Raw genomic sequence first — 23,630 nt, 5'->3', positions numbered from 1 at the left:
GGAAAAATTTGTCATTTATCTGAAATTGAGATTTAACTGGGCACCTTGTATTTTGTCTGGTACCCCATCCCTGGCCTCAGTTCAGCATGGATGGCCAAAATTGCCGTGTGTCTGGAACGGCTTGTGCAGCTAGCAACCCATCTTTAACCTTGCCAGGCCATGGATGAATTCAGGAAGCTCCGGATCCCCTGCAACATTTGTGTAATCATGACCACTCAAGGATAATGAGGCATGATGAGCAAATTTTCTCTCTTTCGTCCCTGGAAAGTGTGCAGGTGTTTGCTGAGAAGAGCCTTGAGATTCTTGTGGAAGTCCAGCATATTATGGTGCAGTTACCATGGTGTCTGGCCTGGCAGGAATCAGGGAACAGATGCTGGGATTTTCATGGGACGCTTTCCCTGTTTTTCATGGCCTGCTTTCATTTTGAATCTTAAATGTGCTTAGAATTCTTCAGCTTTCCTGCCCCAGGTAGCTTGTTTTCCTAGCGAGTGAAGAACCCGCTTTGCAGCACAATTCTGTCTACCCTCTATGGCAGGAGACCTTTTTATTTTGGCCAAAGACACATTTGTAAATGTGGTAACTATGGCCACAAGCTTTGTTTATAGACATTTCAGGGCTTTACAACCCTGTCCAAGAGCCTTAATTTAAACAATCTGAACGCTCAGCGCAAGGGGAAAAAAGAATGCTGCTTCCTGTGTGTGGCATTCCTCATTTTTTACAGTCTTAAGAGTGATCTCTCGCTCCTCCATGACTAGCTCTTTTGTTATTCCAAGAAGAAAGGTAATTCTTCAGTTATGTCCACCACACAGCTCTCTGAAGGAAGATTCCTGGCCTTGGGGCCCAATCTCTTTCAACTAGACAAGAGAACTGGGCTGTTTTCTGCTGAGTTTGGGTCCCTTTTGAACATCCCATTTTGCAGAAATGTTTATATTGCTACTTAGGGAGCCTAGGTCCCTGTGGGCACCTCTTTTACCGTTGAATCTTAGGGAGCCCGAGGGTTACACTCCTGCTTGCTGTCTGTGGTTTGTGGCCTCTGCTTCCTGTTCATTGTTGGTGGTACAGGCATACACATGTAGGAAGTGGACACAGTTTCCCTTGGACTTTTGACAGCTTAAAGAAACAAGTCCAGAAAGAATTGGTTGTCTTTGGGTAAAATGAAAAGGAAAGTGAGAAGCCTGTTGCCATGAAGAGGGATGGTTGAATAAACCAGGAAGTCCTCTCAAAAAGTTCGTGTGAACTGAAAGAAGACCCAGTGTTCAATTTCCCAAATGCATGAGGCTAAAGAAAAATATTTTTTAAGTTGTTATTTTGTTTTTTAAATAAAAATCTTGCAGTTGGTGAGGACACCTCAGACTGAGAGACCCTCAGTGGAAGGAGTGGAGCTAACCTCTCCTTGAGTGGAGGCTCTTCCTCGGGTTGCACCATGTGATCACGAAGTACAGCAAAACCTCTTTGGTCCATTGCTAATTTGAGGATTTGATAATTACTCCGAGTGACCGAGTCTCTAATAAATGTTATGTTTATTAGTTAGTGACACACAGCAATTAAAATTTGGTTAAACATGCTAAGCTGACCTATTTCAATGAGTAGGCTAAGATTAACTTATTATGAAGATCAATTACTTGTAAATGATACTTGAAAACCTAAAGATAGTGTGCAAAATATTAATTTGCTTAACTAAGCCATGCTGCTTGCCTCGTGTAAAGGTAAACTCTGGCCCGAATTCCCACACATCCCAGATTAGTTGGTTTAAACTGAAAGAGGTTTTACTGTAAGCACAACTCGCTTTTGCCCGTGCCATCAAGCCGGTCTTCTGAGGATAAGATTTACATTTGAATTGAACACTCAGTAAACACCACAGTGACTTTCTTTTAGGCCTTCTGCAGCTAATTTTTCAGCATTTTGTTAAATGACTTAATCTCTTCTCTGTTTAAGGGATTTAAGGACAATGTCTATCGACAGAGGAGGAAGTATTTTGTGGATGTGGCCATGGGTTATAAATAGTAAGTACCTGCATAACTCTTTCTTGTCAATGGCTAGTTAGGAGAAACACATGCTGCGTTAAACAGACCTGTCTTCGCTTTACCTCTTGTGGAAGACACTGTCCAACTCCCTTGGCTTCAAATGCCAGCACTGATGTTTGACATCTGGGTACAGTTGTGAATTAACGAGACCTGCGGGCCACATGCCAACTGCTACATTGACACCGCTGTGTTTGCAGCTCCGTGGAGGCAAGGGGCCATTTCTGCTCATTCCGCAGGGCTCCCAGACCGTGCTCAATACCCCTTTCAGCGTCCAATTTTCCCGATTAAAAAGAGAGACTTAGGCAAAAACGGGCAAAGGGATCCTACAAGCAGCCAGCGCAGGATGAAAACGTGTTTGCTTTACATGGAAACGAAAATGCCCTTCAAGCTCTAGTTTGTATTGTGGAGGGGTTTAATAATCACGTAGCAGGGGTTGGGATGAGGATGGGGTGAGGGCTGCGTATTGCAGATGGCGGTCGGTGGTGGCGGCAGGCTGTGGTCCGTGGTGGCAGCAGGTAAGTGTTGACTGGCAGGGATGTGCTTGTTTACCATATGGTTTGCCTGGAGAAACGGAGTGGCGTAGAGTGATGTAGGCCCTGGTCCCTTCTGTTCTCACTGGTATAACTTTCAGACTATCACTTACCCTTTTCTGGTATATGATCAGCAATACGAAGTTTGACTTTGGAACAAAATGTAAATTCACACCTGGTAGGGGAAATAGTTTTTTTTTTCTTACTCTAGTTGAGATTCGTGAAGGAGTTTAACTGACTTCAGAGGCAAAATTATCATTGATGAGAATTTAGGATATTATGTGTAGCATAGAGGGCATCAGTGTTGCCTGCTTTCTTTTTTCTCTTTTCTTATTACTTTCCTTCTGCTCCCCAACGCCTCCTTTCTCACTCCTTCCTTTCTTTGGGTGAATAATTTGTTCATTCCCGGCTTCTCTTCATACTCTGAAACTTGTCCCTTCCCTAGTCCTAAGATCAAGGCAACTTTCATCCTTTTCCCATCACTGTCATGAAAACAATATTTACGAAAACTAGAACTTCATGGCACATGTTTTTCTAGTGTCTGTTCCAAGCAATGTCTCCCCCATGCTGGATTTTTGACATCAACACATGACCTGCCCAAGCCCAGTCTGATACCCCCTGTTGCCCTGACATTGCTCCCTAATTCTCCATTGTGGAGTATCCCAGCCAGGCAGGCAAGGGAGTGAGACGGGCTGAACTCGCTGAACACAGAAAGCCTTCCTAGTGGCTGTGGGCCCTTCGGCATGCTCTCACTGTCTTACAGACCGTCTTCATGGGATAAGATCGCAGATCCTTGAGGGGAGGTGGGAAGGTAACCTTTGGGCACCAGCAGTTCAGGGTAAAAGCTCCGTGCCAGTCTTTTCTCTTAGAGAAAATATGTCCCAGGGAGCAGTGATGACAGAAACATTGGTTTGAAGGAAGTGTATTCATTTGGAGAAAAGAGGGCAAGGGTCGGGGCTGAGGCGGTCCGGGCGTTCACTACTTGCTTCTGTTACCTCCCCATAGCTAAAAGGACAATGCTGAGCTTTGTCTCAAGTAGAGCTTAGAGTCATGGGGGTTTCATGCTGAATGGAGGTCTGGCTAAAGCTGGGGCATCCCAGGGCCTAGTTTGAGTTTGGGGTGATGAGGGAAGAATTTAGACCCCAAAGACTGAACTCCTAAAATGGAGGGCTCTAGAGCTTGAGCTAGGCAGGCCAACTCACCGCTTTATAGAGGCAACTCTCGCGAGACTCACAGAGCCCTTTCTGCAGTCCCGGGGAACACGAGAGAGGCTCTTTTCTCCTGCTGCACGGGAGGTCACGTTATATCCGGGCACTGCTAGGTGAGGTACAGAGCCGAACAAAGAGTGTTTATCTCGGAGAGTTTTGCATCCAGAAAAACCCGCTCCTTGGACAGTGTGCCAAGGCCGGACTATGTAGGCGGAAAACAAAGTACTTTAACTGGGGTCAGACTTCTGGGCTGGAGAGCTGGTTCTGTGGCCTCAAGCCCCTCCTTCATCTGAGAAGTGTTTGTACCAGCAGGGCCCATCAGACAGGGTGGACTAGGGGCGTAAAAAGAGGACGTGTTTGGCACCACGCCTGGACCCGAATCAGGGCTCTGTGTGTCAGTTGTTGTTACTGTCTTCCTGCTATGCTTTGCTTGCACATTAAGAGACTGTTGGGTAAACTGATTATTTTGGTGCTGACAACAGATTTTGTGTGTGTGTGTGTGTGTGGAGAGATTTCATAAAAAGAGATTATACTTCCATTTTTTTTATGTGTGAAAGATGCTGTCAAGATACTGGTAACAAATTGGCGGTTGTCTTGGGTGCTTCCTGTGAATGGATAGAGTGAAGAAATCATTCCTGAGCTGTTGAACCAGGAGAACATGACCCCAGGACTTGTGCAAAGTAGAGAGCAAAAGATTTCACTTTAATACTGTAATTCCTCATACTGGTAACGCCAAGGTTTGCATGAGTCTGAGGATGGGTAAAGGATAGCCCAGTCATGTCTGTATGCATGTGTGTGTCTGTGTGCGAGTGTGTATGTGTGTGTGCTGACAAGCTCATGCTTTTGGACTTCCACAGCTGCTGGAGCCGGGTGGAGGAGGGGCACAGATACACATTCCAAACGGGCCTTGACTGTTTCTCCACGCAGCAAATAAGGTTCCTTTTTTTTTTTTTTTTTTTTTTTTTTTTGTTTACAGAAAATGAGGATGCGGTTTCTCACTGAGCTAGGTGGTTTCTAGAGCTGATGACTTTGCAAGTGTACAATGTTGCAATGTGCTAAATGCTTCAGTTGCTTAAAATAAGCTCATTTCAGTGTAATTTGACCAGACTTGGCAAGCCCAAACTAGGAGAACTGGTTTGAGGATTGGATGATTTAAAATTAGGGTAGTCTTGAGAATTCAGCATATGAAGTACCTGCCAAGAGGCTGATGACACAATTAGGACCATGGGAGGTGGATGGGGTTGGGGAGATGCTGGTCAAGAGGGAGTGTTCTTTCAAGCTGATTGAAGGAACAGAGGAAAAGCACCCAAATGCAATTTAGAACATTGCCTTGTAGCTCATAAACACAATTATAACTTGTCAATATTCAATGAAAAGTAAAACTAGGTGCTGTCTAACATGGGGAGAGCAATTTGCTGCTGGTGATTAGGTCTCTGGAGAGCAGTGGTAGGTACATGGTCAGAAACACTGAAAGACATGGAGTACAGGTGTTCCGAGGTTGTTGAAGGGATCACAGGTTGTAAGCCTGATGAGTCTCAGGGTAAGGAGGAGAAAGAGAAATGAGATACAGAATAACATATATTGAAACCACAACCAGGAAGCCCTCTGGGGGATTTGTGGTGAATACTGTATTTTTTATGATAGTCTTGAAAGGATAAAACAGGGGGGTGAGAGAATCAGCACAAGCAGAGAAAAATGAAAAAATTCCACTCTATGATGAAAAAACAGCAGGCTCAAAGTCCATATTACTGTGAACTCCAAAGAGGTGAGGGAGTGGAAAAGCGCCCGCGTGCTGAGACCCGTCAATAGATGCCGCTCAGGCACAGCTCTGATTGACAGTACAGCTGAGAGGCCTGATTGATTACCCAGAAGCCTGCAGGCACCTGCAGACAGGCCCCTCCGCCCGGTGTCTGCAAGGCTTAATTGCCTCACCAATAATAGCACATAGGAAAGAGTCATTAGTGCAAGCGTTATTCCTCACGGGAAGACCTGAGAATGAACACCCAGCCCGGGGAGGGCACTGTTCTGACCTCTGACACGCAGATCACCCTGTCTTCAACAACCCAAATAAAAGATGTACAGTGTCAAAGGGGAGGGGTGGCCCTCAAGGATATGATGGGAACGGAGACTTGTAGTTCCAAGGAAATGGGAGGGAGGTTGGGGGCTGCGGGGGAGCAGACGGCACTTGGAGGAAGAAGAAAATGGTGGCTTTGTTGGTGCAGCTCCCAGGGAATCTGAACCTTCAGATTTTCTGTCATCAGCACCTTCATATTTTAACCTGGTGACATTTTTACACTGAACTGTTGGGGGAGTGAGATTGGGGAAGAAATCAGTAATATAGTTTTTTTTTTTAAATTAACTAGCAAATACATTTTTTCCCCTTGGAGGCTGGTTTAATGATTACTCCTCAACAATGTGCATGCATGTTTAATTAAATCATATTTTTGGTGGGGTAGTGGTAGTTATTTCAATTTTGTTGTCTTGGAAAGAGGCCTCAAGCTCTGACTTTAATTATACCACTGTTGTTTGCTTAACTTTATCTCCAACAGTCGTGTGATGCTGCCATGATATAAATGTAATTTTCTCCTGGTTGAGATTGAGGTGACATATATGCCCAGGCTGTTTCATTTTTAGCACTCCCCCCGCCATGCACACCCCAGAAATCTGAGAGGTAAATTGCTGGACAGCTGATGTCCCCAGGTAAGGTTAGCAGGAGGGGTTCAGCATATCAGAATTCCAGACCGAATTAATTTAGGGTTGGCATCCCCAGCCCCGTTTCCCAGTAAGACTCTTGGTAACAAATTCTGGGACCTTTGTGATCTCTTCTCTCTCTCCTTCCTTCCTTCCTTCCTTCCTTCCTTCCTTCCTTCCTTCCTTCCTTCCTTCCTTCCTTCCTTCCTTTTCCAAAGACAGGCTCTTTCTCTGTAGCCTTGGCTATCATGGAGTTCTCTCTGTAGACTAGGCTTGCCTTGAACTCACAAAGATCTACCTGCCTTTGCCTCCTGAGATTTGGGATTAGAGGCGTGCACCACCACTGCCCGATTTCTTACATTTCTTAGCTTAAATGTTCTCCTCTGTAAAGCGGAAATTTAAAAAACTCTTTGCTGCCTCTCCCCTGGGAGTATTTTGATGATTAAATGAAACACTAGACAGCATGGCATTGCTGTCTAGTGTACCTCATCGTTGCAATAATCTCAGAATCCAACCAAGTCATGGGGCTTACACAGACCTGCACCAAATTGGAGGTACTGACTGTGTCTCTTGCCCTCCCTACTTTTTTTTTAAATCTGAGATGGAATCCCAGATTTATTGTTCATCTAATGACTGGTCTAGACACATTGTTTGCGATATTTCTGCAAAGTGGAAATAATTCTGCTGGTGCTTTATAGGGTTGTTGAGCTGATTAGACAAATTAACATGAAACCAACATGTAGATTAGTACTTAGGAAATCCATGGAAGGACTTGCCGATACCAGCGTCTTGCTGCCTCTTGTCAGCCTCAGTGTGACAAACCCTTTTATTCCTTTTTGTTTTCTCTCTTTCTCTATTACCCTTGACTAAAGTTTTCTTTATGTCTTGAATTCTGTGTGATTTTTAAAAAAATACTGTATTAGTTATTTATAAATGACAAATCACTCCCACCCCCAACTCTAGCAGCCTAAAACAACAGATATTTGTTGTCCTACATGATGTGTAAGTGCTAAGAATTAAGAAACAGCTTAGCTGGATGGTTCTAGATCAGGAGTTCCAGTTAGACAGAGCTTCAGTTATCTAAAAGCCTAGTGGGGTGGGAGGCTCTGCTTCCAGCAGGATTACCATAGGGCAGTTGGCTAGAGACCTCAGGTTCCTGCAATGTGGCCTGTCCACTGGGCTTCCTGGACATCTTCATGGTATTGCTGTTGACAGCCCTCCAATCAAGTGCTCTGAGAGAGAGAAAGAGAGTAATTTAGAATTTGTAATGTCTTTTAAAAATTATTATTATCAATTTTCTTTAGACTAATAGGGTCTCATGAAGCCCAGGCTAGCCTTGAACTTATTATGTAGCTGAGGGTGATCTTTTTTAATTAAAAAAATTATATTTATTTACTTCGTAGTACCTGTGCTATAAATCTGTAATTATTATGTGTGGCTTAGGTGTGCTACAGCATGTAGCGTGTGTGTGGAGGTCAGAGGACGACTCATAGGAACCAGTTCTTTCCTTCTGCCACGTGGATCTCAGGGATCAAAACTGAGGTTGTCTGGCGTGATGACAATTGCCTTAACCTTGCCTTGAAATCTTAAACCTCCTGCTGCCGCCTCCTTGGGATTATGGGCACATGCCAACATGCTTTCTGGGCATAGAATTTAGGAGCGTGGGCTACTGGGTAAGCGAGCACCTAGCTGAGTCACATCCTGGTCCCACAATCCCTTTTATAATGTAGTCTTGGGAGTGATATGCCATCATTCTCGCAAGATTCTTTGAGTTTTCACAGATCAAGCTCGAGGGTGGGTTATGGGGACCGTTTTTGGGAGGGTTGGTAGCACATACATTTAACTTTTAATCCATTTCATCAGAGCCTTCTGTAGTTGCTCTGCCATGGTGGGTGCTAATGTATTATTAGGAGGCTCCATGGGCAGAAAGAACCGTGGAGAGAGCAGAGGTAGTTTGCTCTCAGTGTGGACTGTGGAGTCCTTTGGAACTGTACATAATTCCCACCCAACACTTACAGGCACTGTGGCCATGAGTGGTGATCTCTTGGCTCAGTGCTCTTATTTTAAAAACTGGGTGTGATCTCTATCTTGTATATTGGAGGAAACTATCAGTTGTTAACAGAGTTCAAGGAATATTGGATCTGTGATTATTATTATTATTGTCATGTGTCAAATTGATAATGGTTCCTTGATTCCATCTAATCAACTGTAAGGCTCATCTAAAACAGGCAAATGGCCTTTTGAAGTGGTTGATTAAGGAACTTTAGTCTCTAGGTTCCCCAGATTATTTGGAGCTTATTAAAAAAAATGTGTTTGCATGTGGAAACAAGTTTTGGTTTCTTGTAAATATACCTAAAACTTGCTTCTTCAATATGAAGTACTGACTCTTTTAACTCTTAGGCCAGAGGTTGGAGGGTTTGGCCTGGGACTCTCTACTGACTGGCTAATGGTGGGGAGATGTTCATCATAGTTGGTTTTTCAGCACACACGATCAGGAATCAGCTCCCTGCTCTTCAGTTGCCACCAAGTGCTGGGCACTGTGTCAAGCACGTCCACTTATATTCTGTCATCTAACCTCTCAAGTAGCCTTTGAGGTAGATGTCATCATTACACTTCTTTTTGAAGATGAGGGGACTCAGGTTCAGAGAGATCGAGAAACTTACCAAGGAAGAGACGCCTGGTCGTATCGGCCGACCAAGCACCGTCATTGATGTTTTAACTCCTCAGAAGTGGAGTGCTGAATTGAATAGTAGTGAGTGTTGGCAGTGCTGGGGCCATATGCTGGCTGTCTGGAATGGCTTCCGAGAGGGGTCAGCCCTCTTGGGGAGTATTTTGTAGAGTTTAAATGTCTGTCTTTGCCCGGAAAGTCACACTTTTTTTTTCCCCTTCATTTTTTTGAAGTGTCTGTGGCAGCTTCCACTTGACCTGGCTACACGTTGAAAATAACACCAACAGAAGCAAATGATCTGGCATTTTAAAAAGTTATTCATTTCTCTACAGAAGTCTCAGCGTAGCTGAAACACAGTTCTCGTTAATTTAAGTCACTTGAAGCTTTTATGCAGTCAGTGTTCCATTCAGCCCCAGTGACTTCAAGGCTACACAGTCTCTCGTAGGGAGTTGGAGACATCTGGCTCTAGCCCGTGAGCCAATCCTCTGTAGTGATTTTCCCCATCTATCTTAGACTGTGACATTTTCCTCCTCCCACCCCAAAGCCGACCCTCCTGCAATAGAGAATGAATGGAAATAAGACAGCTGGGGTGAGGCTTCAGGAACAATTGACAGGGTTTTGTCATTTACTGTGTGTGTGTGCGTGTGTGTTTTTCCTTCTCTAGCTGCTATCCTATTTATTTCATGACTTTTTTGATCTATAAAATGGCACCCTCTGTGATTTGCTCTGCATCCGAGCACTCAGTAAAACAGAGACCCTAAAACAGAGCATCCCCAAATGGAGACTGGCGTAGCTGATAAATGCAATCAGAAGCCCAGCAGGCAGCACTGAGTTTGGGTGAATTTGGCATTCAGCTCCCCTGGGGAGAGGGAGGTGAAAGTTTCTCCTCTAACACACCGTGCGGTGATTCCAACCTCCTACCAGCAGCAGGGCAGAGGGTAAGTTTTCACTGCTCCCTCCTCCTTACCCGCACCACCAAATACTAAGGAAGGGGCCTCAAATCGAAGCGCAGTCATACGGGCAGTGCTTGAACGGGCGCATAAACACAGAGCGTTGTGTTCTGGGATGGACATAGCGGACTTACAAGCCGCTTTTTCCTTTCCCTTCTCCGGTGTTTGAAATCCTCTCATTCACCACACAATTCAGCAGGGGGCAGTCAGTAGTTTCTAAAGGAAAGATGAAGAGAGTTTGAAGAGGGATTAGTGTCTAGGCCTGCAACGGTTACCTCAGGAACTGCGGATCCCACTGCATACTGGGGTTTCTCCTTCCAGGTGGCTCTGTCCCTTTAGCTTTGTGTCTGAGCTGGAGAGTTACCAATGCCGCGTCTTTCCCAAGAGATACCTGCAATTATTGCAACTTGCAGAAAAAACAAAAAACAAAAAACAATTAGCGGGGTGGCTTCACCTCTCCGTCTTTTCCAGGAATTTCAGTTGACCCTAGTATTTCTTATTTCATGCGAGAAGAGGCGTGATTTATGGATCCTTGCTTGGTGTCAGAACGTAGCATAAAGGAATACATTAACCGGAGTCACGAGGGCCACTTTACCTATTTTTAGATAGGCGGATCTTAATTGGAAACATAACAGATAGAAGATGGGAAGAACAGAAAGGAGGGTTAAGTTTTCTCAACAGGGACCAACTTGATTTGGGGGTTGCAAGCTTTAAGTAATGATGTTCTCTGTAAATTTTACTGACAGATGGTCATTTCCTGAGTAGTGGGCTATCCTTCGATGTGAGAAAAATGTTTTATTTTTTTCATTTCTTCTTTCTTTTTTTTTGGGGTGGGGGTGAGGGGGAGTCACCTTCAGAGCAAATATGTGTTTCTTCCCTGCCTGGGCTAATTTTATCCCTTTCCATTATCCTTCATTGATTTGCTTTCCCAGGTTTTGAATGAAACTGAGATATATGTGGCTGTTTGGGTCCTTTTGCCTCCTGCATAAACACTAGTCGTTGATGCTTTAATTTCTCTGAAATGGAGCGGTAAATTGAAAAGTAGAACAAACCTAAATATTTGTAGTTCTGGGGTCATTTCCCTGATGACAAGGCTCGTTTCTGAGGGAGGGTCACATTAGAGGCCCAAGAATGCTTTTTTCATGGAATCTAAATGTCTTTGCCCACCAGGCCATTCCCGTCCCCCCCCCCCCTTTTAAAACTTCCATTTGACTTAAGTGGTACCTCACGGAGGGTAAGGAGAGGTTGCCAGTAAATGACCTGGGCTTTTAAACTCCCCATGGCACAGAGTGAAAAGTCTGTCCTTCACTGAAGTCTCAGCCTAGTTCAAATGCACAGTTCCTGCAAGTATTTAAACGATGCTAGGCTTTATGGGAGAATCATTTTCATGCCAAATATTTCCCACTACCTGAAGTTTAGCTAAATGACTAAAAAGGAAGGGAGCCTGAGAATTTCAAGGCGAGACAAAAGGGGTGATTGATTTGGAAAAAGGTTTTGCTTTTCAACTTTTTTGGGGGGGCTTGGTGGGTTTGTAGGTGTGTGTGTGAATGCCGCGGTGGGATGTTGTCTGATTATAGTATGGCTCTCACAGCTGAGGAAAACATTAGCTCAGTGTGGTCCTGTCTCACTCACTGTCAGGGACAGAGGCTGCACCACATCCTAATGTGTTTCACAGAGGAAGAGGCAGGGATATTTTTACTTTAAAATGATTTCTGTGAACACGAAGGATTCAAATTACCTCCACCAGTCCTCTCCAAGAGTTGAAAGGATTTATATGGAACGGGGCTGTTTTGTTATCTCCAGACCTATTCCCAACCCTGCAGGGAAGTGATGAAATTTCATTCGTTTTATATACCTAGGGGGAGGGAGGGAGCTACACTGAGTATCTATTAGGTACGAGGTTGTGGGCCCTGTGCTTTTCAAACAGCATCCTCTTCAGTCTTCTGTTCTGCAGTCGTGGAAGCAGAAAGTTAAAACCCCAGTTCTGGGTGCTTGCTGGATACGCACCTTGCACTGAGGCATGTTGAGTAAGACAGGGGTCTTCACGTTTGATGCCCAGCACCAACACTGGGTAGCTCACAACCGCCTGCAACTCCAGTGCCAGAGGAGCTGACGCCCTCTTCTGTCCTTGCACATACCTGTACGTATGTGGTGCATATACACATATTCAGGGACACACACATTCATAAAATTAAATAAATCTAAAAAAAGAGTGAGCCTTGGGGCTGGTGACGGAGCTTCATTGGTAGGGTGCCACATACAGAGCCTGAGGTTTGAGCCCCAGAACCATATAAACTGCATGGAGGAGGAGGAGGAGGAGGAAGGAGAATCCAACATTGAAATTCATCCTCAGCTGTGGAAGGGTTTGACACTGGCCTGGACTACATAAGACTACATAAGGAGGAGGAGGAGGGGAAGAGAAGAGGAAGGGAAAGCGTGGAGGGGGGAGGCGAGGGGGGAGGAGAGGGGGGAGGAGAGGGAGAAGGAATGGTTTGCCAGTTCTGAGCTTTTGCTGTACCACATATGAACTGTTTGGCTTCAGTTTTCTCAGCCATATAATGGCGATATTAATAGTCAGTTTCCTATACAATGAGCATGTAACAATGTCTGTGTAACAAGCTGCCATATTATTGTTACTGTTTTGGTTAAATGGACAGATGATGAACGATTGCTATTATGAACTTGGTTAAGCCTATGAACTGTCAAATCAGCTATCCTCCTTCATCCACTACCAAAAAAATGGGGCCATGGCCGCAAGCCAACAGTGTTTCTTTTTTTGCTAGCCTGATTACAGGACAAAGCAGATTGCTTTATAGAGCCCTAAGGGAATCTAGCTCTGGGTATCTGCATTTTAGTCGTCTGAGGTGGTGGCCTGAGATGGTGACTTGGGAATTTTTATGTCTTACCTGTGTTGTGATCTTTAGGCTTAACTTCTGTGTGCACACCGACCATGAGTGTATTGATGGGTGCCAAGTCCATAGTTAAGTCTTGATATTTAACCCCATGCTAGTTTTTGCAGATGAAATTCTCTCCTCTGTAATGTCAGAAGGACTTTCTACAAGGTGAGAAAACGGCATGGATCCCAGTCCTATGGTGGACAGGCCAAATAAAAGCACACAATTTCCAGGAGTTAAATCTTCCCTTTCCCCAGGCTCCTTAGGGGCAGTGGTTTATTTTCATTATGTCTCTTGTAAAGGAAGCACCGATATTAACAATTCGAATGAAACAAAACCAACAATTTTGTTTGCTACCATATAAAAGTTCCTTAGGGCCCATAGACTCATTTACGAAAATTCATGTGTGCAAAACCCATTTGCAAAAGCAAATAAAATATGTGATCACAAATGCTCTTTACCTGACTGGCCTAAGGGGCTAGTTGAAAATGTCTGTGCCTTTGTTTATTCCCTGTGTGGCTCTAACATTCATGCCTCTGCACTCCTCTGGTTACCTGATGCCACACTGCTTGGGCCTACAGGAATCCTGACATAACCTGGCTGGAGGTTAAGGTGCTGCAAGGACTTACCAGTTTCCTTCAGCGGAAGACCTTGTTATGTCCCATGTCCTTGAAAATATTTTGGCATGTTCGTTCATCAGGTTACCTAGCCAGTGAAGCATCTCTGTATTTAATTATGTTTAGACTTTTATTTCTTTTTGGGTTTCTATGTTGTTTCCTTTCCTGGTGAAAATTATGCTTACAAGTGTCTGGGTGACAGTCTCCAGACAGGGGCTGGGAAGCTGTATTGAGAAAATCAGGAAAAGAAACCATTGCATGAAAAGTAAAGAGTGCATAAGGACAATTGGAACTGACCAGAAAGTTTAATGGGATCCCAGTACCTTAAATGTTTTCCATAGCTTAAAATACAGGAGGCAAGAATGAGGTAAGACAGATACTTATTTGCCCGACTTTCTGAAGCACAACTATAATGAACAAACCACTAACCTCAAGTAGACAGCCTTAGACACACACGAAAGCATGCACACACACACACACACACGAGAAACACTAAGCAGAATCATCGTGTGTGTGTGTGTGTGTGTGTGTATGCATGTTTATAAATATATGTTGTTGGAGTTGGAGGAGGAGGAGACAGAAATAATGTAAATACATTATTCACGTAATAATAATTATGAAATTATTAAGAAACCAAATAATGAAATTAAGATGAGCAAAGAAAATAAAAAATTCTTACATTGAAGAGCCATATATTCTTTTTTTATTAATTAAATTTATTTATCTATTTATTCACTTTATATCCTGAATGAAGCCCCCTCCCTAATATCCCCCCGGTCCCATCCTCCCACCCTCTTCTCCCTTTATCCCCTCCCTATCCTTAGAGGCTGCCTTTAAGTGCATCCTCTTCCACTGAGGCCAGACAGGGCAGCAAAGCTAGTGGGAAGTGATGGAAGAACAGGCAACAGAGACAGCCTCCACTCCCCTTACTAGGGAACCCTCATGAAGATCTAGCTGCTCATTAGCTACATATGTAATTGTGTTGGAGTACTTGTGTCCCGGGCCTAGGTGCCTGATCTTTGGTTGGTGTTGCATTCTCTGTATGCCCCCATGGGCACAGGTTAATTGACTCTTTAGGTCTTTTTGTGGTGTACTTGACCCTTCCAGCTCTCTCTATCCTTCCTTCCACTCTTCCACAAGACTCCCTGAGCTCTGCCTAACGTTTGGCTGTGGGTCTCAGCATCTGTTTCCATCTGCTGTTGGGTGGAGTCTCTCAAAGGACAGCTGTGCTAGGTTCCTCTCTGTAAGCATAGCAGAGTATCATTAAGAGTGTCAGAGGTTGGCTCTCTCCTATGGATCTCAGGTTGGGCCAGTTATCCATTGGCCATTCTCTCAATCTCTGCTCCATCTTTATTCTTACACATATTTACCCTGTAGGCAGGGTAAATTTTGGGTGAAGTTTTGTGGGTAGGTTGGTGTCTTCCTCCCTCCACTGTAAGTCCTGCCTGGCTAGAAGCGTATATTCTAATGAGAGACAGATTATTTTAAAATTATTGATTATGTGCTAACTATACACATTAGTTGGGCTCAGTGTGATTTTCCAAACGTATATTGTGTGTACTGATAAAATCTGTTATCTCTTTATCAATGCTTCTTTGCTTTCAAGTTGACTCTTTTTTTTTTTTTAACTTCCATATATGACTGGGAACATGAGCTTCTTACTTCTCTGTGTTTGGCTTATTTCACTTAATAATCTGCCCTCTAGTTCTTTATTATTTTATTTTATATATGTGAATGCCTTGTTTACATATGTGTATATGCATGCAGTGTCCATAGAGGTCAGAAGAGGGTGTTGGATCTCTGTAACTTGGAACTATGGATAGCCAAGTATGGGTGCTAGGAGTCAAACCTGGGTCCTCAAGAGCATCAAGGGCTCTTTACTGCTGAGCCATTTTTCTAACCTCATGAATTCTTTAAGTATAATTTTGCCAAATGAAAGAATCCCAGATATTACTTATATATCCTTGAAATGAAAAATAGTATTTTCTGTTTGGCTAAACCTTAATGGGTTTCATCCAATTCACACAGGGTGTTTTTTTTTTTGCCAACAATTTTTTCCTACTGACATATGCACAAACTATTTTATTATTGCGTATCCGTACTTTCCTAAGTTGTCTGCATGCAGACAATCCAATTTCACAAAATGTTATGATTGATCTCTGCTGTCAGGAAAGATTTTCAGGAGCTACCAAAAAGTCTGTATACTGGCATCACCTTGATTCTGAGAAGTGTACCAAATGCTTAATAACAATTAAAAGTGGATATTATGAATGGCAAATTAAAAATTATATTTGAACAAAAGCAGGCAATTATAATAAGATCAGGAAATGATAGTCTCATTGTTGTATGTTGTCACGTGTTTTCTTGGATAAGGAAGAAAGGGCTACATTAGAGATGGCTCCCGGGAGATCATGCTATAATCAGGCTGTGTTCATCAGAAAAGTGTAGCAAATGCCTCTCCAGAGTCAAGAAGAACAGAGATGGAAACAACTAACCTTGAAGTTCCTGTAAACTTTCTCCAAAGGTCCCTCTACACCCTTAGAGGACAACTAATTGCTAATGAGCTTTGAAGCTGATGCATTTTCCATTTTGTGTCTTCTCATTTTCCTTCTGTAACCCCAGGTAGTAGTGTCAATCAAGAGAGACATGCTCAGGTGGGGAAAGAGAGAGAAGATGAGGAAAAGATAAGAGGCAGAGTCTATTCCAGGTAGATAAACAGCTCTTGAATAAGTGAGACACGTCCTACCCTCAGGGATAGTAATAAAATGAAATAGAAAAATGAATTCTTTTCTGTTTGCCTGTTTTTTATTTTTATTTTTTATTTTTAATCAGATTCGCCCGTCTCCTTAACCAATTCTCTGTTTCCTCTCTGCTCTGTTTGGCCGTTGCTTCTGAGAAAACTCAACTGTTTTCAAAGAATGCAATTTATGCTGTGTTTCATCCAGTCTTGCCATCTCTCTCCATGTAAATACCATCAATGGCAGCCTGCCTTCTCTTCCACCGTTGAATAACTAAATGGTTTCTTCACACTAGCATGCCTATAAGATAACATGGGTGTAGAAATGACATCTTATACTGGGAATTCTAGCCCCAAGGACTTTAGGAGGTGGCCTGGAAGTATTACTACATTCAAACACATATTTTGAAATTCTCCAAGTTAGAAAAAAAAAGGGGGGGGTAAGAAAAATATATTGCTTTTTGTTGTGCTGGAGAAGAAGATCAAACAGTTAAGTGAAATGAAGACCTTGTTGCTTATTGATCTGGCTGTAAAAAGATTCCACACAGTTCTCTGTGGGTGTGAATCCCTAGATGTCCGTGTCAAAATGTATTTGGTAAACAGCTTTGCTCTAACAAGCTCAGAACTTGCACAGATTGCTCTGTCTGTACCTGCTCACACCTGGTTTGTCTGTGCCTTTTTCAATCTTTTCTTTCTGTAGAGACAGGTAGGACTTCCAGAATTATCCCCTAGTTTCCAGGAAGAGTGGGATTTCTTTCTTTTCTCTTCCTTCTTTCTTCCTTTCACCCCTCCCTCTCTCTTTTCCTTCCAGTCTTTTCTGTGATAGAGACTGAATCCAGGGTCTTGTATATGCTAGCCAAGTGTTCATTCCCAGATACCCATTTTTTTCATGTGTATATATGAGTGTGTGTGTGTATGCGTGAAAGCCTATGTGTGTGTTTTTTTGTTTTTTGTGTGTACCGTCATGTTTGTATGGGTGTGTTTTGTGTGGGTATCTACTAGAGTGACTATATTTGTGTGTTTGTGTGGGAGTTTTGTGTGTGCATGTATGTGTGTTTGTGCAGGTGTGTGCATGTGTGAACTTGAACGTGTGTGTTTTGTCTGTGCATGTGTGTGTGTTTGTGTGCATGTGTGAGTGCATGTGTGTGCTTGTATGGATGTCGTATGTGTATGTTGTTTGTGTGCTTGTGTGGGCGGGGTGTTTTTTGTGTGTGGGTGTGTATACGTGTGATGCAGGCATGTGCAGGGCAGAGGTTGGCGTCAGATGTCTTCATTATTCTCCACTTAGTTTTCTGAAACACGGTCTCTTGCCAAAGCCCTCCTTGTGCAGACTAACTGGCCAGTGAGCTCCAGGGACATGCCTTGTCTCTGTCCTCCCTTTCCTCAGTACTGAGGTTGTAGTTCCCTCTACCTTGCCTGGCTTTTACCTGGGTGCTTCAGATTTAGACTCCAGTCGTCATGCTTGCATAGCGGCCACTTTACTGACTGACCCATCGCCTCAGCCCACCAGTGGGATTAAACACACAAGAAACCAGACCCCTCCCGCAGCTGTCAGGATTTCCAAAGAAAGTGAGTCATCTGAGTTTCATCTTTTTCCTACTGTCAAACCCAAATCGCCACGATGGCCACTAGCTCCTTTATTTGTCTTGTCTCCTCCATGTTCAAGAAGCCATAGCTTGTCATTCTGTGACAAGAATGTAACGTCTGCAGTGGCGAAGAGCTATCAGAAGTCACATCTGCTGTTCTTTAGAGACCTGGCAAGCCATGAGTAATAACTGGTAGTTGAGAATTCCACAATCCTATTCTATGAAAACGGAGGAGGCACCCTAGATATCCAATTAAATATTTGTGTATAATTAGCTTGCTGAGGAGTATCATATTATTGGGATTTATACCAACAGAAAATACTTTTGTTTTCCTATTCGCTGCTTTCAATTGTATCACGTTGAGATCTGCTCTCCTGCAGAGAAGCAAGTTTCTTAGCAACATCTAATTTCCTGTCATTTTCAATTATTAGGAGAGTCTCACTTGGGTATTTAAGACCTGGTCCTGTTCATTTAAAAAAGATTAATCTCAGGCTTGATTCAAAGAGCATCCTCTCTCTCCTACAGTTATTTGGATTAAACATGTGTGGGATTTTATTGGTTTAGAGGCATCTTTGAGCCAGGGTTCTGAAATATCTCCTTTCTTTCCAACTCTAGTTCCTCTGGTGGTAGTGTCTGTCAGGCAGGAAGGAGGAAGCTGTCATAGTTTTGCTTTGTTTTGTTCTTCTCACATGACCGTTAGGATCTCCAGGGTGAGTTCCAGACCATGGTCACTCTGATTGGAACAGGTTTTTTTTCTGGCAAGGCTATTGATGCGCTGGTCTCTGCACCGAGCTGGTGTGACGCTTCCTGAGGGCAGCATCACTTTATCCATCACTTTGCAGCTTTGCATGTGGCAACATGCTCTGCTCCCTTGGCCTCATCACCATTCACATCCCTGATCTTTCCTCTGAACCAGGCACATCGTTGCTTGGCCCCTGTGGTGCCTCTTCACAAGGGGTAAAGACACCCCGTCGGGTCTCCTGTATGCAGCAAATAGAAGAGAACTGAATGGGCAGGCTCTCTTAGCTTCCTCCGTGAATGTTATATTCTGCTGGGCATTAGGCTATGCATCCATCTTAGCCTTTCATTTCAGAGGACACATGACAAGAGGGCGACCCCTCCCTTCCTATCATAGAGTACCGTGTTTCCAGGCTTCCAAATGGTGCCACAGGCATAGTTCCTCTCTACTGGTAATAGTAGGGGGAGGGGCTCACTGCTCGGAAAAGGTTCATCTACAGGAGTTTCCAGTCTTTCTTTCTTAACGCTTGTCATTTTATTTATTTATTCGTTATTTATTTTCTTACACTTTATTCACTTTGTATCCCCCTGTAGCTCCCTCCCTCTGAATCCCTTCCTCCCTCCACCTTCTCCACGCATGTCCCTCCCCAAGTCCACTGGTAGGGGAGGTCTTCTTTTCCTTCCTTCTGATCGTAGTCTATTAGGTCTCATCAGTGGTTGCATTGTCTTCCTCTGTGGCCTGGTAAGGCTGCTCCCCCGATCAGGGGGAGGTGATTGTAGAGCAGGCCAATCAGTTCATGTCAGAGATAGTCCCTCAGTCTTTAGAAATGGTTATAGGCAGTGGCCTGACAAAAGGAAGAGAGAAGAACCTGCTCTTTCCATCAAGCATTGATGCCCTCTCATGACCCTAAGTATCTCCGATTCCCTATAAGACTGGCAGGTGAGGCCTGTGGTCTCGTGAACAGGGTGGTAGTGGGGAGCTGGTTGGTGGTGAAGACCTAGAAGGAATGCCTGACTTCAAATGCTGGCTGTTCTCTCTAGAATGTAGGGTGTTTAAGTCACTTTATTGCTAGTCTAGAGCAGAGTTCTAGGATGCTGAGGTAAGAGTCTGTTATGCACTCATCATACCATGTACCCATTAATTGGGCTGGAGAGATGACTCAATGGTTAAGAGCACTTGACTGCTCTTCCAGAGGTCCTAGGTTCAATTCCCAGCTACCACATGGTGACTCAAAAACATCTGTGGTGGGATCTGATGTCTCTTCTGGTGTGCATGAAGACAGAGCTCTCATATACATAAAACATCTGAATAAACATGTACCCATTGATAAAAGTATAATAATATATGGATATGTGTGATATCCCATACCTCCAAGTCAGGGTACCCCTCTGGTACTCTTCTCAGGTGGAATTATTAAACAAGACAAACCCAAACCCACAATCATGCGCAACCCCCTGGGGGGGGGATAAAGCAACACATTTAGATTGTTCTCATGACTATTTTTGTTTTTCCAAATGTCAAGTTTCAATGTGTTAAAAGAAACTTGGGCTTGGAGAGATGGTTCAGAGCCCAAGAACACTGACTGCTCTTCTAGAGGACCCTGTACCCTCATGACAGCTCACAAATGTCTGTAAATTAGCTTTAGGGCATCTGATAGCCTTTTCTGCCCTCCTCAGTGTTTGAGGTGCACATACATACATTCAGGCAAATACCCATATGTTATTAGAAGAATGACAATTTAAAAAATTGAAAAACCCACATGGACGGCTTTCTATTTGTGGAGCCCCAACTACATATTTATTGGGGAACCCAGTCTTACTTGTAGTCTCAGAAAGAAACTTAAAGGAATTTGTGAAAATGCCTTTAATGATCTACAAGGATGCATATGTTAATGTTGCAGACATGAATATAGATGATGTTTTCATATGCATACATATACCTAAACATATACCTATATATATACCTAAACACCCTAATTTGGTTTGGTATATGATATGAGTTACTGTCTGGAGTGCATTAATCTCACAGGTATAAGAAAATCAAAGAAGACCACCATTTTATGCCAGATAATAAGCCTGGCTCAAAGATTTTCAACTCTTGGAGTCTCATTTTTCTTATGTATGAAATGTGGTTAATGACAGTATCCATCTATGGAATTGTGAGAATCATGTCATTTCAACCCATTAGTCAATGGATTAGTTCATGAACAAGTGCTTAACCTTAAAAGACTGTCTTGAACACAGTCATCTCAAATAGTAGATATTACAATGTACTTGTTGGAACTATATAGAAAATGGACGTTTCTTATGCTTTCTATATTTTGAACGTTTTTAATAGGTATGAAATGGATTAAACTAGCCTTTTCTTTTTCATGACGTTTTAGATTCTTTAAAGAATTATCCAGAGCAGAGGTCCAAGTGGTGTGAGAAATCACTCCTCAAGACTAGGGGTGCCTCACCTGGGCTCGGGGTACCAGCAGTCCTTTAAGTAGTCATCACTTCAGAGAGCAGGTGAATGAGCTCCCCCGGTGGGGCAGGCATGCGGAAACAGATGACAATATCCGCAGCCATCCATATTCCCGAGATTGCGCTGCGGGAAATTCATCAAGCGACAGACCTGTGCAGTTCTCTCTTCCTGCCCTAATTCACACTTATTCTTCATTTGTACCCTCTTGGCTACTCTCAGCTTGCCTTTGAAGTGCTGCGTGTCTGCAGATTGATACCGAAGGGAAAAGTTTGACCTAACGATTCTTTTCAAATGGCTTTTCAATATTTCATTTATTGTTTTGGCCTCATTGCTTTTCTGCCTTGTGATCATGCACAGCTCTTATTAGGTTTATTGGCCTGCCAGCCTCAGATTGATTTAGCTGAATTTCTGGATCTAGAGGCAGCCCACGTGGACATTTATTTCTTGAATCTTTTCTATTTTTCTTTTTCCATATCAGGTTTTTGTGCTAAATTCACTGATATTAGGACTCAACAGTCTTGATCTCCTCAGCAGATATTTGCCAGGTTGTAATTTTTTATTTGTTGTCAACAGCCAAACATAAACAAGGCCAGTCCAATTCTCATTTGGTCTGCATAAGCCCTACTCTTGATACTTAGGGAAAGTACGTGATAATTTCTAGTTCTTTCTTTGGTATCTGTTATCCCCCCCCCCATTTCTCATACATTTCAATTAAAAAAAAAAGCAACTTGGAGGCAGTAGGAACTACATTTGGACTTGAATGGTAAACAGAATGTATTTTGACAGGAACACCGCCTCAGGAGATCTGTTTGGAAGCCCCATTCTTATCATCCTATTCCTCTTCATTATGACCTCAGGGATTGTCCAGAACGATCCCCACTTCTTGATGGTGCACTGCCCCTGTAGTGACCTGAGTGGCAGGGTCAATCCTGTCTGAGGGTGGGTGTCTGTGGTGACCACCTGCACTTAGTAGATTACATTGGAAATGCTAGGTGGTGTGTGTGTGTGTGCGTGTGTGCATGCATATGAGTGTACTTTGCTAACTGCAGGAACAGAATTTCTGTTCAGATGTCAGTGTAGGCATTGGGGGTATGCTGGGCTAGCTGTTAAAGCATATCATAATAGGTTTTCTCAAACTTAATTCAAAATGCACGTGTTTTTTTTTTTTTTTTGGACAGGGTTTTATGTAACACAGGCTAGCCTGAAAGTTTCTGTGTACCCAGGTTATCTTTGAATTTCCCTTCTTTTACTTCAGCTTTCCAAGTAACTGGGATTACAGATCCACCTGGATTCAGGATAGATGTTATAGTCAGATGCTAAATTCAGATTCAAGCCCCTTACTCAAGCTTGCAGAAGTACCCAGCAATGGTTCCCTTACCTTACTGGTCTCAGGTGACATTGGGAGCCATGTCTGCTGCCTACTGTTAACTCAACACTTCGTGGTACAGTTTTTTTCAGGGAGCTCCAAGTCCTGTTTAGCCTCCATCGGGCAGCGTTGCATGACTGCTCTGATCCAAAACGAATCCGTCAATAATCCAGTGCAGTTACCAGCACACAGTTGCTTAAGGGTCCACAAAGAGGAGTTTCCAGATCTTCTCTATCAGTAGCGTCTATGGCTGCATTTGAAATACTGTAGCTGAATTGTGACACAGATCACGTGACCCAAAAGCTTACAGTGTTTACTTTCTGGACCTTTTCTGGGGAACTTCGTTAAGACTCTTCTCACAGTAAGAGGGCTTCACATGTCTCCCTTTTAGTCTGACCCACAGTAAATTCTTTTTATTTTCTAGTTTATGAAAACTCTTTTCAATTCATCATAAACTCTTAGTATTTGCCAGACAGTTTGGTCACTGAACAAATAATCAGAAAATTACACTTGGAAATTGGGGTGAGTCTGGGTGAGGAAGAAAGAAAACTCAGGAAGCAATTTTATTTTCAACAGAAGACATCCATTTATTCCTGTTGTCTTGCGGCTGCAGAGGAGCCCCTCATAAGAACTTTGCACCCAAGCCACCCTATTCCAACACAGAACGCTCAGCTTAAGAACATAAACCTTGGACCTGGGGAGCTGGCTCAGTGCATAAGAGCACTTGTTGAACAAGCATGAAGACCTGGGCTTAATCTCCGGCACCCTTGTGATGAGCTGGACCTGACTGCATGCTTGTAACCTCAGTACTTGTTGTGCTGAGGGAGAGGGGAGGACTGCTGGGGATGAGTGATCAGCCTGCCTAGCTGGAAAACTGAGTTCCAGGTTCAGTGAGAGATGCTGCCTCAAAGGAATAAGGCAGAGAAGGAAAGAGTAGGATACTGAGGGTCTGCTTCTGGATTCTGCATGTGTACGCACAGGGTGTGCGCGCCACTCCACACAGGCATCCTACTCTTTCCTCCCCCCAAAGACAGACAGACAGACACACACACACAAAGACCATAGGACTTGTCAAGTTTCTAGGAGGATTTATGTTCCTAGAAGGATCCAAGTATACACATGAAGTTGAAGATTAGCCTTTATTTCAGTACTTA

General features: G+C 43.4%; 1 protein-coding gene across 4 annotated transcripts in view; it reads left to right on the top strand.

Moving 5' to 3' along the window:
* The window catches only part of Tph2 (tryptophan hydroxylase 2), a 98,652-nt gene that overhangs the window by 8,672 nt on the left and 66,350 nt on the right, over nt 1–23,630 (top strand). For all 4 annotated transcript variants that reach the window (XM_021648540.2, XM_060378070.1, XM_060378069.1 and 1 more), the window contains exon 5: nt 1,936–2,003. In XM_021648540.2, the coding sequence (XP_021504215.1) occupies nt 1,936–2,003 (68 nt within the window). The remainder of the gene's footprint in view (nt 1–1,935; nt 2,004–23,630) is intronic.

This window comes from Meriones unguiculatus, chromosome 2 (assembly GCF_030254825.1).
Source record: "Meriones unguiculatus strain TT.TT164.6M chromosome 2, Bangor_MerUng_6.1, whole genome shotgun sequence".
Lineage (NCBI taxonomy): Eukaryota > Metazoa > Chordata > Mammalia > Rodentia > Muridae > Meriones > Meriones unguiculatus.
Note: the sequence above shows the minus strand (reverse complement) of the source record. Positions and strands in the feature narration are given on the sequence as shown.